At 48.4% G+C, this 17,084-nt stretch overlaps 1 protein-coding gene across 1 annotated transcript in view; it reads right to left on the bottom strand.

The window, feature by feature from the left end:
* Window positions 1-17,084, bottom strand: part of fam117bb (family with sequence similarity 117 member Bb) — an 83,673-nt gene that overhangs the window by 35,222 nt on the left and 31,367 nt on the right. The window contains exon 2 of the mRNA XM_042306904.1: window positions 10,485-10,657. Within this exon, the coding sequence (XP_042162838.1) occupies window positions 10,485-10,657 (173 nt within the window). The remainder of the gene's footprint in view (window positions 1-10,484; window positions 10,658-17,084) is intronic.

Here is a 17,084-nt window from a genome sequence, read left to right on the forward strand (position 1 = left end):
TTGTTCGCGCGTTTAGTTCACTAATTCAAATGCACAAGGCAAGGGCACTAAGTCCAGACGAAAAGACAAAAAAGTTCCATTACAGTTCGTAGAAACATGTCAAACGATGTATATTTAGGATGTTTTTTATCATAAATCAATAATATTCCAACCGGACAATTCCGTTGTCATTAGAAAGGAATTGGAATGGAGCTCGCGCTCACGGACGGATCAACAACTAAAGGCTTTCAGCTGAGGCACTTACTGTGAGTGGTCTTATTCTCTCCCCTTTCACAATAGTAGAAACAAGGTTCTAAAGACTGTTGACATCTAGTGGAAGCCTTAGGAAGTGCAATCTGACCCCATAGACACAGGATATTGGATAGGCAATCACTACAAACCTCAGATTTCCCACTTCCTGGTTGGATTTTTCTCAGTTCTGTTATACTCACAGACATTATTTTAAGAGTTTTGTAAACTTTAGAGTGTTTTCTATCCAAATCTACTAACTATATGTATATTCCAGCTTCTGGGCCTGAGATACAGACAGTTTACTCTTTTCATCCAAACTTCCCAATGCTGCCCCCAATGAAGATAATAAAAAGATAACTGACCATTTCGAATCCCACCGTACCTTCTCCGCTGTGCAATCCGGTTTCACCATCGATAAAAGACAGTACTGTGCAGCCGTCTTCATCGACCTGGCCAAGGCTTTCGACTCTGTCAATCATCGGCAGACTCAACAAACTCAACAGCCTTGGTTTCTCAAATGACTGCCTCGCCTGGTTCACCAACTACTTCTCTGATAGAGTTTGTGTGTCAAATTAGAGGGCCTGTTGTCCGGACATGGGTGGCAGGTAGCCAAGTGGTTAGAGCGTTGGACTTGTAACCGAAAGGTTGCAAGATCAAATCCCCAAACTGACAAGGTAAAAAATACTGTCACTCTGCCTCTGAACAGGCAGTTAACCTACTGTTCCTAGGCCGTCATTGAAAATAAGAATTTGTTCTTAACTGACTTGCCTAGTTAAATAAAGGAAAACCATTTTTTTTAAATAAATTAAAAAATACATCTGCCCCTTCTTTGGACACTGTATTAACTAACCTCGAAATGAGCTTCAACGCCATTCAACACTCCTTCCGTGTCTACCTCCAACTGCTCTTAAACGCTAGTAAAACCAAATGCTCTTCAACCGTTCGCTACCCGCCCGACTAGCATCACTACTCTGGACAGTTCTAACTTAGAATATGTGGACAACTACAAATACCTAGGTGTCTGGCTAGACTGTAAACTCTCCTTCCAGACTCATATTGAACATCTCCAATCCAAAATTAAATCTAGAATAGGCTTCCTATTCCACAACAAAGCCTCCTTCACTCACGCCGCCAAACTGACTATCCTACCGATCCTCGACTTTGGCGATGTCATTTCCAAAATAACTTCCAACACTATACACAGCAAACTGGGTGCTCATGGTTCTCAATCAGAGGCAGGTGTCAGTCGTTGTCTCTGATTGGGAGCCATATTTAGGTAACCTGTTTTCTATTGTGTTTTGTGGGTGGTTGTATCCTGGGTGTTTTCACCATACGGGACTGTTTCGGTTGTTTTTTTGTTTTTTTTGCAATTTTGTTCAGTGTTGATTTATTAAATATAACATTATGGACACGCTGCACATTGGTCTGATCCTTGCTACTCCTCCTTGTCAGAGGTGGAAGAAGACCGTTACCCAATCTACCTACCTCATCCCCATATTGTTTTTATTTACCTTTCTGCTCTTTTTTGCACCACAGTATTTCTACTTGCACATCATCATCTGCTCATCTATCACTCCGGTGTTAATTTGCTAAATTGTAAATACTTCGCTACTGTGGCCTATTTATTGCCTTACCTCCTCATGCCATTTACACACTATATATATACTTTTTCTATTGTGTTATTGATTGTGCGCTTGTTTATTCCATGTGTAACTCTGTGTTGTTGTTTGTGTCGAACTGCTTTGCTTTATCTTGGCCAGGTCACAATTGTAAATGAGAATTTGTTCTCAACTAGCCTACCTGGTTAAATAAAAAAATAAAATAAAAAAATGAGTTAGAGGTAGTTTCACGAGCCAATACCAACTAGCATTAGCGCAATGACTGGGGGTCTACAGAAACAGCTAGCATGCTAGCGTTAGCCTTATACTTATAATCATAATTGTGCCTGCATTTGTTAGCAACTTTTTAAAACTGCACGCAGAGACAAAAATGATATCCATGAGTTCATCTGACTCTGGGTCAGTAGATAAAGGAGACCATCTGACTCTGGGTCAGTAGATAAAGGAGTCCATCTGACTCTGGGTCAGTAGATAAAGGAGTCCATCTGACTCTGGGTCAGTAGATAAAGGAGTCCATCTGACTCTGGGTCAGTAGATAAAGGGCCTCATGACAAAATGACAAAATCCTGAACTAAATGGCGAACTATCCTGAACTAAATCCTGAACTATCCTGAACTAAATCCTGAACTATCCTGAACTAAATGGTGAACTATCCTGAACTAAATCCTGAACTATCCTGAACTAAATCCTGAACTATCCTGAACTAAATGGTGAACTATCCTGAACTAAATCCTGAACTAAATCCTGAACTAAATGGTGAACTATCCTGAACTAAATGGGGAACTATCCTGAACTAAATCGGGAACTATACTGAACTAAATCCTGAACTATCCTGAACTAAATCCTGAACTAAATGGGGAAAGTAGAAGATACAAAAAGCTAATAAGAAATGGTGTTGTCATCTCTCTCCCTAGATTCCGTATTACGTTGACAAAGCAATGCAGTGCCCAGTATGTGTGTTGATATTTCCCTCCGTAGGCCACTGGGTTCTGTTTGGTTGTTTGGTCACGAGGTGTGAGGTACAGCACCATGGTAACTGAGAGCGTTGTGCCGGATGGTTCAGGATCTGGTTATTTTGGCAAGGTGTTAACTGAGAGAGACGGAACTCTGTAAATGTTATCCAAATGACACATTCTGTTCCTCTGGGTTCCTGCATGTACTCTTTGCTCAAATTGTGTGAGTGGCTAGTGGGTTTGTGGGTTTAAGTGTGTGTGTGTGTGTGTGTGTGTGTGTGTGTGTGTGTGTGTGTGTGTGTGTGTGTGTGTGTGTGTGTGTGTGTGTGTGTGTGTGTGTGTGTGTGTGTGTGTGTGAGAGACTGAAGGACTGTTATGTGGGTTGGGGTTTGGGTGTGTGTGTGTGTGTGTGTGTGTGAGTGAGAGACTGAGGACTGTTATGTGGGTTGGGGTGTGTGTGTGTGTGTGTGTGTGTGTGTGTGTGTGTGTGTGTGTGTGTGTGTGTGTGTGTGTGTGTGTGTGTGTGTGTGTGTGTGTGTGTGTGTGTGTGAGACTGAAGGACTGTTATGTGGGTTGGGGTTTGTGTGTGTGTGTGTGTGTGTGTGTGTGTGTGTGTGTGTGTGTGTGTGTGTGTGTGTGTGTGTGTGTGTGTGCGTGCGTGTGTGTGAGAGACTGAAGGACTGTTATGTGGGTTGGGGTTTGGGTGGAGACACGGCCTACAGAAGAAATCTCACACATGGAAGGGAAGACTGCAACAACAGCCAGACAGCACTCTGCTCTCCAGGCCTGGGTTCAAATAATATTCAAAATCCATCAAATACTTTCTAGTCTTCCTGTAGTGCCAGATTCCATTGCACCAGGTTCACTCAATCAAGCCCAGACAAAGTATTCTGAATACTATTTGAACCCAGGTCTGCTGATCTCTACTCTGGCAGCAACAGGACAACGGAGACAGAACCACTTCAAACAAAGGCTGAACCTAAAGAGACCTTTACTCATTTCCACAGCCAGACACATTCATCAGCCTGACGTGTTGAAAACTGTAAGAGATGAACATTATTCTAATCTAGTCAGGGAAGTTTCAGACAGACAGAAAACTAAAACACAAAACCATTCTCAAAGAATCAGAGCAGAGAAATGATGCAATAAAAAGATGAGGAAAACAAATGAAAGGAAAGCGCTTGACAGAATTCACCACAGCCAGAACAACAGACTGAGTAGATTCATCCTAATCCTCTCTGTGGTGAAGAGGAGACAGGATTCATCCTAATCCTCTCTGTGGTGAAGAGGAGACAGGATTCATCCTAATCCTCTCTGTGATGAAGAGACAGGATTCACCACAGCCAGAACAACAGACTGAGTAGATTCATCCTAATCCTCTGTGGTGAAGAGGAGACAGGATTCATCCTAATCCTCTCTGTGGTGAAGAGGAGACAGGATTCACCCTAATCCTCTCTGTGATGAAGAGACAGGATTCACCACAGCCAGAACAACAGACTTCATCCTAATCCTCTCTGTGGTGAAGAGGAGACAGGATTCATCCTAATCCTCTCTGTGGTGAAGAGGAGACGGGATTCACCCTAATCCTCTCTGTGGTGAAGAGACAGGATTCATCCTAATCCTCTGTGGTAAAGAGGAGACAGGATTCATCCTAATCCTCTCTGTGGTGAAGAGGAGACAGGATTCATCCTAATCTTCTCTGTGGTGAAGAGGAGACAGGATTCATCCTAATCCTCTCTGTGGTGAAGAGGAGACAGGATTCATCCTAATCCTCTCTGTGGTGAAGAGGAGACAGGATTCACCCTAATCCTCTCTGTGATGAAGAGACAGGATTCACCACAGCCAGAACAACAGACTGAGTAGATTCATCCTAATCCTCTCTGTGGTGAAGAGGAGACAGGATTCATCCTAATCCTCTCTGTGGTGAAGAGGAGACAGGATTCATCCTAATCCTCTCTGTGATGAAGAGACAGGATTCACCACAGCCAGAACAACAGACTGAGTAGATTCATCCTAATCCTCTCTGTGGTGAAGAGGAGACAGGATTCATCCTAATCCTCTCTGTGGTGAAGAGGAGACGGGATTCACCCTAATCCTCTCTGTGGTGAAGAGACAGGATTCATCCTAATCCTCTGTGGTAAAGAGGAGACAGGATTCATCCTAATCCTCTCTGTGGTGAAGAGACAGGATTCATCCTAATCCTCTCTGTGGTGAAGAGGAGACAGGATTCATCCTAATCCTCTCTGTGGTGAAGAGGAGACAGGATTCACCCTAATCCTCTCTGTGATGAAGAGACAGGATTCACCACAGCCAGAACAACAGACTGAGTAGATTCATCCTAATCCTCTCTGTGGTGAAGAGGAGACAGGATTCATCCTAATCCTCTCTGTGGTGAAGAGACAGGATTCATCCTAATCCTCTCTGTGGTGAAGAGACAGGATTCATCCTAATCCTCTCTGTGGTGAAGAGACAGGATTCATCCTAATCCTCTCTGTGGTGAAGAGACAGGATTCATCCTAATCCTCTCTGTGGTGAAGAGGAGACAGGATTCATCCTAATCCTCTCTGTGGTGAAGAGGAGACGGGATTCACCCTAATCCTCTCTGTGGTGAAGAGGAGACAGGATTCACCCTAATCCTCTCTGTGGTGAAGAGGAGACGGGATTCACCCTAATCCTCTCTGTGGTGAAGAGGAGACAGGATTCATCCTAATCCTCTCTGTGGTGAAGAGGAGACGGGATTCACCCTAATCCTCTCTGTGGTGAAGAGGAGACAGGATTCATCCTAATCCTCTGTGGTGAAGAGGAGACAGGACGTCTGGCAGAATGCAGGCCTGATAGTGGGACGTCTGGCAGAATGCAGGCCTGATAGTGGGATGTCTGGTAGAATGCAGGCCTGATAGTGGGATGTCTGGCAGAATGCAGGCCTGATAGTGGGATGTCTGGTAGAATGCAGGCCTGATAGTGGGATGTCTGGTAGAATGCAGGCCTGATAGTGGGACGTCTGGCAGAATGCAGGCCTGATAGTGGGACGTCTGGCAGAATGCAGGCCTGATAGTGGGACGTCTGGCAGAATGCAGGCCTGATAGTGGGACGTCTGGCAGAATGCAGGCCTGATAGTGGGACGTCTGGTAGAATGCAGGCCTGATAGTGGGACGTCTGGCAGAATGCAGGCCTGATAGTGGGACGTCTGGCAGAATGCAGGCCTGATAGTGGGACGTCTGGCAGAATGCAGGCCTGATAGTGGGACGTCTGGCAAACAGTAGACTCCTCCAGAAATATGTTCTAGTTTCCTCTCATCTCTCAGCAAAAGGGAAAGGCTTTCGCTCCCTCTCTGCCTCTTAATAAATCAGATAAACACTCACACTCAGTTCTCTTTTCTGAACCTGGTATCCATAGATACGTTCCAAAACTCCTGCTCTATCTTATCTAATCTCTCTGACTCTACCCACTCCAATACACTGACTCTACCCACTCCGGTACACTGACTACCCACTCTAGTACACTGACTCTACCCACTCTAGGACACTGACTCTACCCACTCTAGTACACTGACTCTACCCACTCTAGTACACTGACTCTACCCACTGGTACACTGAACCCACTGCAGGCACTGACTCTACCCACTGGGACACTGACTCTGGCCACTCAATGCAGGACTCTACCCACTCCAGTACACTGACTCTACCCACTGGACCCACTCCAGTACACTGACTCTACCCACTCCAGTACACTGACTCTACCCACTCCGTACACTGACTCTGCCCACTCTAGTACACTGACTCTGACTCCAGTACACTGACTCTACCCACTCCAGTACACTGACTCTACCCACTCCAGTACACTGACTCTACCCACTCTAGTACACTGACTCTACCCACTCCAGTACACTGTCTCTACCCACTCCAGTACAAAGACCCTACCCACTCTAGTACACTGACTCTACCCACTCCAGTACACTGACTCTACCCACTCCAGTACACTGACTCTACCCACTCCAGTACACTGACTCTACCCACTCTAGTACACTGACTCTACCCACTCTAGTATACTGTCTCTACCCACTCCAGTACACTGACTCTACCCACTCTAGTACACTGACTCTACCCACTCCAGTACACTGACTCTACCCACTGGACCCACTCCAGTACACTGACTCTACCCACTCTAGTACACTGACTCTACCCACTCCAGTACACTGACTCTACCCACTCCAGTACACTGACTCTACCCACTCCAGTACACTGACTCTACCCACTCCAGTACACTGACTCTACCCACTCCAGTACACTGACTCTACCCACTCAAGTACATTGACTCTACCCACTCCAGTACACTGACTCTACCCACTGGACCCACTCCAGTACACTGACTCTACCCACTCCGGTACACTGACTCTACCCACTCTGGTACACTGACTCTGCCCACTCCAGTACACTGACTCTACCCACTCCAGTACACTGACTCTACCCACTCCAGTACACTGACTCTACCCACTCCAGTACACTGACTCTACCCACTCCAGTACACTGACTCTACCCACTCCAGACACTGACAGTCTACCCACTCCAGAACACTGACTCTACCCACTCAGAACAGTGACTCTACCCACTCCAGTACACTGACTTTACCCACTGGACCCACTCCAGACACTGACTCTACCCACTCCAGACACTGACTCTACCCACTCCAGTACACTGACTCTACCCACTCCAGTACACTGTCTCTACCCACTCCAGTACACTGACTCTACCCACTCAAGTACATTGACTCTACCCACTCCAGTACACTGTACACTGACTCTGCCTCCAGACAGAGCAGTGCCTCCAGACAGAACAGTGCCTCCAGACAGAACAGTGCCTCCAGACAGAACAGTGCCTCCAGACAGAGCAGTGCCTCCAGACAGAACAGTGCCTCCAGACAGAGCAGTGCCTCCAGACAGAACAGTGCCTCTAGTCAGACAGAACAGTGCCTTCCAGACAGAGCAGTGACAGCCAGACAGAACAGTGCCTAGAAAAAGTGCCTCCAGACAGAACAGTGCCTCAGACAGAGCAGTGCCTCCAGACAGAGCAGTGCCTCCAGACAGAACAGTGCCTCCAGACAGAGCAGTGCCTCCAGACAGAACAGTGCCTCCAGACAGAGCAGTGCCTCCAGACAGAACAGTGCCTCCAGACAGAACAGTGCCTCCAGTCAGTACTCCTCCTTGACTTATTCCACATTTTGTTGTGACAGCCTAAACAAAACACTATAAAAAAAATGTTTTTTTTCTCCCCCATTTACTCACAATATCCCATAACGACAACGTGAAAACATGTTTTTAGAAAATGTTGAACATTTATTTAAAATAAAATACAGAAATATCTCATTTACATAAGTATTCACACCCCTGAGTCAATACCTGTTAGAATCCCCTTTGGCAGCGATTACAGCTGTGAGTCTTTCTGGGTAAGTCTCTAAGAGTGATTACAGCTGTGAGTCTTTCTGGGTAAGTCTCTAAGAGTGATTACAGCTGTGAGTCTTTCTGGGTAAGTCTCTAAGAGCTTTTCACACCTGGATTGTACAATATTTGCCCATTATTCTTTAAACAATTCTTCAAGCTCTGTCAAGTTGATTGTTGATCATTACTAGACAGCCATTTTCAAGTCTTGCCATAGATTTTCAAGCCGATATAAGTCAAAACTGTAACTTGGCCACTCAGGATCATTCACTATCTTCTTGATAAGTAACTCCAGTGTATATTTGGCCTTGTGTTTTAGGTTGTTGTCCTGCTGAAAGGTGAATTCATCTCCCAGTGTCTGGTGGAAAGCAGACTGAACCAGGTTTTCCTCTAGGATTTTGTCTGTGCTTAACTCTATTCCATGTATTTTTCCCTAAAAACTCCCCAGTCCTTAACGATGACAAGCATACCAATAACATGATGCAGCCACCACCATGCTGGAAATTATGAAGAGTGGGACTCAGTAATGTGTTGTGTTGGATTTGCCTCAAACATACCACTTTGTATTCAGGAGAAAAAGTTAATTACTTTGCCACATTGTTTGCAGTGCCTTTGGTGCCTTGTTGCAAACAGGAGGCATGTTTTGGAATATTTTTTAGTCTGTACAGGCTTCCTTCTTTTCACTCTGTCAATTAGGTTGGTATTGTGGAGTAACTACCATGTTGTTGATTCATCCTCAGTTTCCTCCCATCACAGCCATTAAACTCTGTAACTGTTTTAAAGTCACCGTTGGCCTCAAGGTGAAATCCCTGAGCGGTTTCCTTCCTCTCCGGCAACTGAGTTAGGAAGAACGCCAGTGTCTTTGTAGTGACTGGGTGTATTGATGCACCATTCAAAGTGTAATTAATAACTGCACCAAGGGATATTCTATACTTTGTTTTACTCATCTACCAATAGGTGCCCTTCTTTGCTAGGCATTGGAAAACATCCCTGGTCTTTGTGGTTGAATCTGTGTTTGAAATTCACTGCTCGACTGAGGGACCTTACAGATCATTTTAGGAGTGGGGCACAGAGATGAGGTAGTCATTCAAAAAGTCCATGCTACTTTTTACGTGACTTGTTATTCCTGATCTTATTTAGACAAGTTTAACAACATGGTCCTAAACAGTAAAACGCAAACTGACTGTAATACGACTGTAAAAAAAGATGAAGGACCTAATAATGGCCTTGTTTATCACATAACCCAAATGCCTTTGTTATAATGTAATAACAGTAAACACCAAAGCGTGCGGTTTTGACCTGTAAAAGACAGATATCGTTGCAGCTGTTTCTCCTTCATAATAAATGGGATGAGAGACAGGCGTGTGCCATGATTCCACTTCTTGGTACAGCAATCAATCAATGGTAGTGAAAGGTGTTGTATGGGGGTGTAGGGAAGTGGGGCAGGCTAGGTAAGGCCAGGACAGTGTGGGGGTGGAGGGAAGTGGGGCAGGACAGGACTGTGTGGGGTTTTAGGGAAGTGGGGCAGGCTAGGTAAGGGCAGGACAGTGTGGGGGTGTGGGGAAGTGGGGCAGGCTAGGTAAGGGCAGGACAGTGTGGGGGTGTGGGGAAGTGGGGCAGGACATGAAAGTGTGGTGGTGTAGGGAAGTTGGGCAGGACAGGACTGTGTGGGGTTTTAGGGCAAGTGGGGGGTGTGGGGAAGTGGGGCAGGCTAGGTAAGGGCAGGACAGTGTGGGGGTGTGGGGAAGTGGGGCAGGGATGAAGTGTGGGGGTGTAGGGAAGTTGGGCAGGACAGTGTGGGGGTGTAGGGAAGTGGGGCAGGACAGTGTAGGGAAGTTGGCAGGACAGTGGTAGGGAAGTTGGGCAGGACTGGGGTGTAGGGAAGTGGGGCAGGACAGAAAAGTGTGGGGGTGTAGGGAAGTGGGGCAGGACAGAAGTGGGGGTGTAGGGAAGTGGGGCAGGACAGGAAAGTGGGGGTTTTAGGGAAGTGGGGCAGAACAGGAAATGGTGAGGGTGTAGGGAAGTGGGGCAGGCTAGGTAAGGGCAGGACAGGACAGGGTGGGGTGGGGGTGTAGGGCAGGACAGGGCAGAGAGAGAAATACCTAATTATTTCTGAAATATTACACAAAACAACCTAGATATGACTGTCTGTGAAATACCTTCCCCAGAACATGTTTAGCTAACTCTCAGCTGTATCCACTATGCTTTGAGTAATGTAAATGTGAAAACTGGAAACCGAGGACTTACCTGAGTGGCTTTGTCCCTCATGCAGGGTTGACATGGGGCATGGCTGCTTTCCCGAGGCCAGTGACCGGTCAGATAGGGTCCAGTCAGGAGAAGATCCAGGGAGGAGGTGCGGCGGATACTGGAGCAGGAGCAGCAGGAGGGTAGGCCGGCTAGGGGAGGAGGTTTGGGTCTCTCTGTAGGGAGAGAGGGAGAGGTGGAAGAAGAATAGATGTGGAGTTTAGACACAACAGAACATGACATTGAGAAGAGGATGAAGAGAAAGAGTTGGCCAGATTAACTGTAGAATATATGCTCTCGTCTAGGTAGAGTGGATGGTGGATTCTGTCTGCGGACATCGGAGGGTAGGAGTTAAGGGTAGAGTGGATGGTGGATTCTGTCTGCTGACATCGGAGGGTTGGAGTTAAGGGTAGAATGGATGGGGGATTCTGTCTGCGGACATCGGAGGGTTGGAATTAAGGGTAGAATGGATGGTGGATTCTGTCTGCGGACATCGGAGGGTTGGAGTTAAGGGTAGAATGGATGGGGGATTCTGTCTGCGGACATCGGAGGGTTGGAGTTAAGGGTAGAATGGATGGGGATTCTGTCTGCTGACATCGGAGGGTTGGAGTTAAGGGTAGAATGGATGGTGGATTCTGTCTGCTGACATCGGAGGGTTGGAGTTAAGGGTAGAATGGATGGGGACTCTGTCTGCGGACATCGGAGGGTTGGAGTTAAGGGTAGAATGGATGGGGGATTCTGTCTGCGGACATCGGAGGGTTGGAGTTAAAGGTAGAGTGGATGGGGGACTCTGTCTGCGGACATCGGAGGGTTGGAGTTAAGGGTAGAATGGATGGGGGATTCTGTCTGCGGACATCGGAGGGTTGGAGTTAAGGGTAGAATGGATGGGGGATTCTGTCTGCGGACATCGGAGGGTTGGAGTTAAGGGTAGAATGGATGGGGGATTCTGTCTGCGGACATCGGAGGGTTGGAGTTAAGGGTAGAATGGATGGGGGATTCTGTCTGCGGACATCGGAGGGTTGGAGTTAAGGGTAGAATGGATGGGGGATTCTGTCTGCGGACATCGGAGGGTTGGAGTTAAGGGTAGAATGGATGGTGGATTGGCCGCTGTGCTTGAAGAGGAAATGAGGAATGCATAATTATTTAAGTACAGGTACTGTAGATGTGAGTGAAATAGCTTTAAGTAGCAGGATTGTTGTTCGTTAGTTTAGTCCAATTAGGGTAGGGATGGTAGGGGGGAAAGTATACATTTGAAAAATTAAATTAAAAAAATTAAAAGGATGATTTGAAATTACGCAAACAATTAAATTCATAGAACGTACAATGTTTCTGCAATATTAAAGCTGATCTACCCCACCACACAAAAAATAAATACAAATAAATGGCCCCCTTCCTAGTTGGTTCTCAGACAGAAGGTCTAGGGCGCGCTGGGTATTTGGACACCAGCATTTTTAAAATGTATTTTTTATATAACCAGGCAAGTCAGTTAAGAACAAATTCTTATTTACAATGATGGCCTAGGAAAAGTGGGTTAACTGCCTTGTTCAGGGGCAGAAAGACAGACATTGTCAGCTCGGGGATTCGATCTAGCAACCTTTCGGTTACGGCCCAACACTCTAACCACTAGGCGACAGTGTGTTTGTGTATTGCTCTCCCCCTCCCCATCTCCCCTGCTGTTCTCTCCCCCCTCCCCATCTCTCCTACAGTTCTCTCCCCCTCCCCATCTCTCCTGCTGTTCTCTCCCCCTCCCCATCTCCCCTGCTGTTCTCTCCCCCTCCCCATCTCTCCTGCTGTTCTCTCCCCCTCCCCATCTCCCCAACTGTTCTCTCCCCCTCCCCATCTCTCCTGCTGTTCTCTCCCCCTCCCCATCTCTCCTGCTGTTCTCTCCCCTCCCCATCTCTCCTGCTGTTCTCTCCACCTCCCCATCTCCCCCAACTGTTCTCTCCCCCCCCCATCTCTCCTGATGTTCTCTCCCCCTCCCCATCTCCCCAACTGTTCTCTCCCCCCCTCCCCATCTCTCCTGCTGTTCTCTCCCCCTCCCCATCTCTCCTACTGTTCTCTCCCCCCATCCCTATCTCTCCTGCTGTTCTCTCCACCTCCCCATCTCTCCTGCTGTTCTCTCCCCCCTCCCCATCTCTCCTACTGTTCTCTTCCCCTCCCCATCTCTCCTGCTGTTCTCTCCACCTCCCCATCTCCCCAACTGTTCTCTCCCCCTCCCCATCTCTCCTGCTGTTCTCTCCCCCTCCCCATCTCTCCTGCTGTTCTCTCCCCTCCCCATCTCTCCTGCTGTTCTCTCCACCTCCCCAACTGTTCTCTCCCCCCCTCCCCATCTCTCCTGCTGTTCTCTCCCCCTCCCCATCTCTCCCCCTCCCCACTGTTCTCTCCCCCTCCCCATCTCTCCTACTGTTCTCTCCCCCTCCCCATCTCCCCTGCTGTTCTCTCCCCCCTCCCCATCTCAACTACTGTTCTCTCCCCCTCCCCATCTCTCCTACTGTTCTCTCCCCCTCCCCATCTCTCCTACTGTTCTCTCCCCCTCCCCATCTCTCCTGCTGTTCTCTCCCCCTCCCCATCACTCCTACTGTTCTCTCCCCCCCCCCATCTCTCCTGCTGTTCTCTCCCCCTCCCCATCTCTCCTGCTGTTCTCTCCCCCCCATCCCCATCTCTCCCCCCCCCCATCTCTCCTGCTGTTCTCTCCACCTCCCCATCTCCCCAACTGTTCTCTCCCCCCATCCCCATCTCTCCTGCTGTTCTCTCCCCCCCCCCATCACTCCTACTGTTCTCTCCCCCCCATCCCCATCTCTCCCCCTCCCCATCTCTCCTGCTGTTCTCTCCCCTCCCCATCTCTTCTGCTGTTCTCTCCCCCTCCCCATCTCTCCCCCTCCCCATCTCTCCTGCTGTTCTCTCCACCTCCCCATCTCCCCAACTGTTCTCTCCCCCTCCCCATCTCTCCTGATGTTCTCTCCCCCTCCCCATCTCCCCAACTGTTCTCTCCCCCTCCCCATCTCTCCTGCTGTTCTCTCCCCCCTCCCCATCTCTCCTACTGTTCTCTCCCCCTCCCTATCTCTCCTGCTGTTCTCTCCACCTCCCCATCTCTCCTGCTGTTCTCTCCCCCTCCCCATCTCTCCTACTGTTCTCTTCCCCTCCCCATCTCTCCTGCTGTTCTCTCCACCTCCCCATCTCCCCAACTGTTCTCTCCCCCTCCCCATCTCTCCTGCTGTTCTCTCCCCCTCCCCACCTCTCCTGCTGTTCTCTCCCACTCCCCATCTCTCCTGCTGTTCTCTCCACCTCCCCAACTGTTCTCTCCCCTCCCCATCTCTCCTGCTTTTCTCTCCCCTCCCCATCTCTCCTACTGTTCTCTCCCCCTCCCCATCTCTCCTACTGTTCTCTCCCCCTCCCCATCTCCCCTGCTGTTCTCTCCCCCTCCCCATCTCAACTACTGTTCTCTCCCCTCCCCATCTCTCCTACTGTTCTCTCCCCCTCCCCATCTCTCCTACTGTTCTCTCCCCCTCCCCATCTCTCCTGCTGTTCTCTCCCCCTCCCCATCACTCCTACTGTTCTCTCCCCCTCCCCATCTCTCCTGCTGTTCTCTCCCCCTCCCTCCTGCTGTTCTCTCCCCCTCCCCATCTCCTCTGCTGTTCTCTCCTCCTCCCCATCTACTCTGCTGTTCTCTCCCCCTCCCCATCTTCCCTGCTGTTCTCTCCCCCCTCCCCATCTCTCCTGCTGTTCTCTCCCCCTCCCCATCTCTCCTGCAGTTCTCTCCCCCTCCCCATCTCTCCTACTGTTCTCTCCCCCTCCCCATCTCCCCTGCTGTTCTCTCCTTCTCCCCCTCTCTCTCTCTCCCAGTAACTCTGGATAACCCCAGACTAGAGAGTGTGCTGAAGCACCCCCATGATCAGTCACTCCTGACTGCTTTCCTTTCCAGACCCAATTACCACAATCTCCAAAGGCTGGAGAGTATTAAAATAATCCCCAACTAATCATGAAATATAAACCCAGTATAGTACATTTCCCTACTCTGAAACCTCTGAACCAGCTAGATAGATCTTATTCAGACTGCCTTGGTAACCTAGACGGCCTCAGAAGGATTAGTTCATGATAAAACAAGCCATGGTATGCAGACTGTACACAATTTAAACGGTCACAAACAGTTTTAGCGTTTGATTACTGCACAAAACTACTAAAACAGGATATGATTAGGTCGAACTTCAACTTCTTGAACATCTTAGCCGGTCAGAAATGAGTCTCTTTCCTCTGGCCAGACAGTTACTGCCAGTCAGGTAGAGGCAGCTATAACTCTGAGGTCAAAGGGGACTGATAGTATAGCGCACCGGACTGTTTACCTGAACAGACCCTCCAGGGGGAGCCCTCGAGTGGATGTTGAGCGGCAGGGAGAGCCACTGCTCAACTGGATGTGTTAGTGTAGCCAGATCTGGACGTCTGATCATGAACTAATACATATGTTTTTCCAAACAAGCTTGATATATTATTCTATTATACGTTTCAGGAAGCTAGGCCTATGTCGAACGTCACTTTTGTTATTTAATTAAATCAAAATGGAGGTTTCTTTGCATAAATGACTTCTGGAACATGTGAACTTTCAAGTGCCTTGATAACAAACTTGTATGCCATTGTTAAATACGAATAAAATTGTTAAATCACGAGACTAGTCGGTTTAACCACGGAAAAAAACAGGAACCTTCCCACTAGCTGTGATAATGGCTGGCCATGCTGAGATGTGTTCTGATTGGTCTGACGGGCTGGCCATGCTGAGATGTGTTCTGATTGGTCTGATGGGCTGTCCATGCTGAGAGATGAGTTCTGATTGGTCTGATGGGCTGGACATGCTGAGAGATGAGTTCTGATTGGTCTGATGGGCTGGCCATGCTGAGAGATGAGTTCTGATTGGTTTGATGGCCTGGATATGCTGAGAGATGAGTTCTGATTGGTCTGATGGGCTGGTCATGCTGAGAGATGAGTTCTGATTGGTCTGATGGGCTGGACATGCCGAGAGATGAGTTCTGATTGGTCTGATGGGCTGGACGTGCCGAGAGATGAGTTCTGACTGGTTTGCCATGTAGCACGCTTCTGTCTACAACTTGAGCTGCTCAGTAGATGTAGATAATCCTCGCTACCACGGCTTTTTGAAAGCGTTGCTACTGCTCTCAACAAAATTGCTGTCCAGAATTGTTTACTCAAGGATTTGTCAGCTAATGCTGCTAGCATGCTAGCTAGTGGTTAGCGGCTAGCAAGCTAGCTAAAGGACATTCAGACAACTAGCGCACTAGCCGCTGTGACAGTACATCTTTCGTTTTTAGCCTAGCTAGCTAGTACACATATCTGACCCTAATGAACCCAACTCTTACTTGGGACTACATGGTGGGCAGGGTGTGTAGTCGATCGTCACTAAAGCCGCACCCCACAGTTTGCGGTCCGCAAATAGACCCTACTCAGCTAGCCTAGTTAGCATTTCACGGTAAAGGTATACACATGCTGTATTCGGAGCATGTGTCAAATAAAAATGTCTTTGATTTATCTGTATTCCAGTCTGTATATGTAGCCAATTGGCTTTTTTGCTATGTTAAATATGTTATTGTTCTAATGAATGTCTCCAATTAATGAATGTTAAATGTCAAAACAATGTGATGAATCTGACGGGGCAGTGACCCTCTCAATTCAACCTGACGGGGCAGTGACCCTCTCAATTCAACCTGACGGGGCAGTGACCCTCTCAATTCAACCTGACGGGGCAGTGACCCTCTCAATTCAACCTGACGGGGCAGTGACCCTCTCAATTCAACCTGACGGGGCAGTGACCCTCTCAATTCAACCTGACGGGGCAGTGACCCTCTCAATTCAACCTGACCCTCTCAATTCAGTGACCCTCTCAATTCAACCTGACGGGGCAGTTACCCTCTCAATTCAACCTGACGGGGCAGTGACCCTCTCAATTCAACCTGACGGGGCAGTGACCCTCTCAATTCAACCTGACGGGGCAGTTACCCTCTCAATTCAACCTGACGGGGCAGTGACCCTCTCAATTCAACCTGACGGGGCAGTTACCCTCTCAATTCAACCTGACGGGGCAGTGACCCTCTCAATTCAACCTGACGGGGCAGTGACCCTCTCAATTCAACCTGACGGGGCAGTTACCCTCTCAATTCAACCTGACGGGGCAGTGACCCTCTCAATTCAACCTGACGGGGCAGTGACCCTCTCAATTCAACCTGACGGGGCAGTGACCCTCTCAATTCAACCTGACGGGGCAGTGACCCTCTCAATTCAACCTGACGGGGCAGTGACCCTCTCAATTCAACCTGACGGGGCAGTGACCCTCTCAATTCAACCTAACGGGGCAGTTACCCTCTCAATTCAACCTGACGGGGCAGTGACCCTCTCAATTCAACCTGACGGGGCAGTGACCCTTCTCAATTCAACCTGACGGGGCAGTTACCCTCTCAATTCAACCTGGCGGGGCAGTTACCCTCTCAATTCAACCTGACGGGGCAGTGACCCTCTCAATTCAACCTGACGGGGCAGTGACCCTCTCAATTCAACCTGACGGGGCAGTGACCCTCTCAATTCAATCTGACGGGGCAGTGACCC

Source organism: Oncorhynchus tshawytscha, linkage group LG26, assembly GCF_018296145.1.
Source record: "Oncorhynchus tshawytscha isolate Ot180627B linkage group LG26, Otsh_v2.0, whole genome shotgun sequence".
Lineage (NCBI taxonomy): Eukaryota > Metazoa > Chordata > Actinopteri > Salmoniformes > Salmonidae > Oncorhynchus > Oncorhynchus tshawytscha.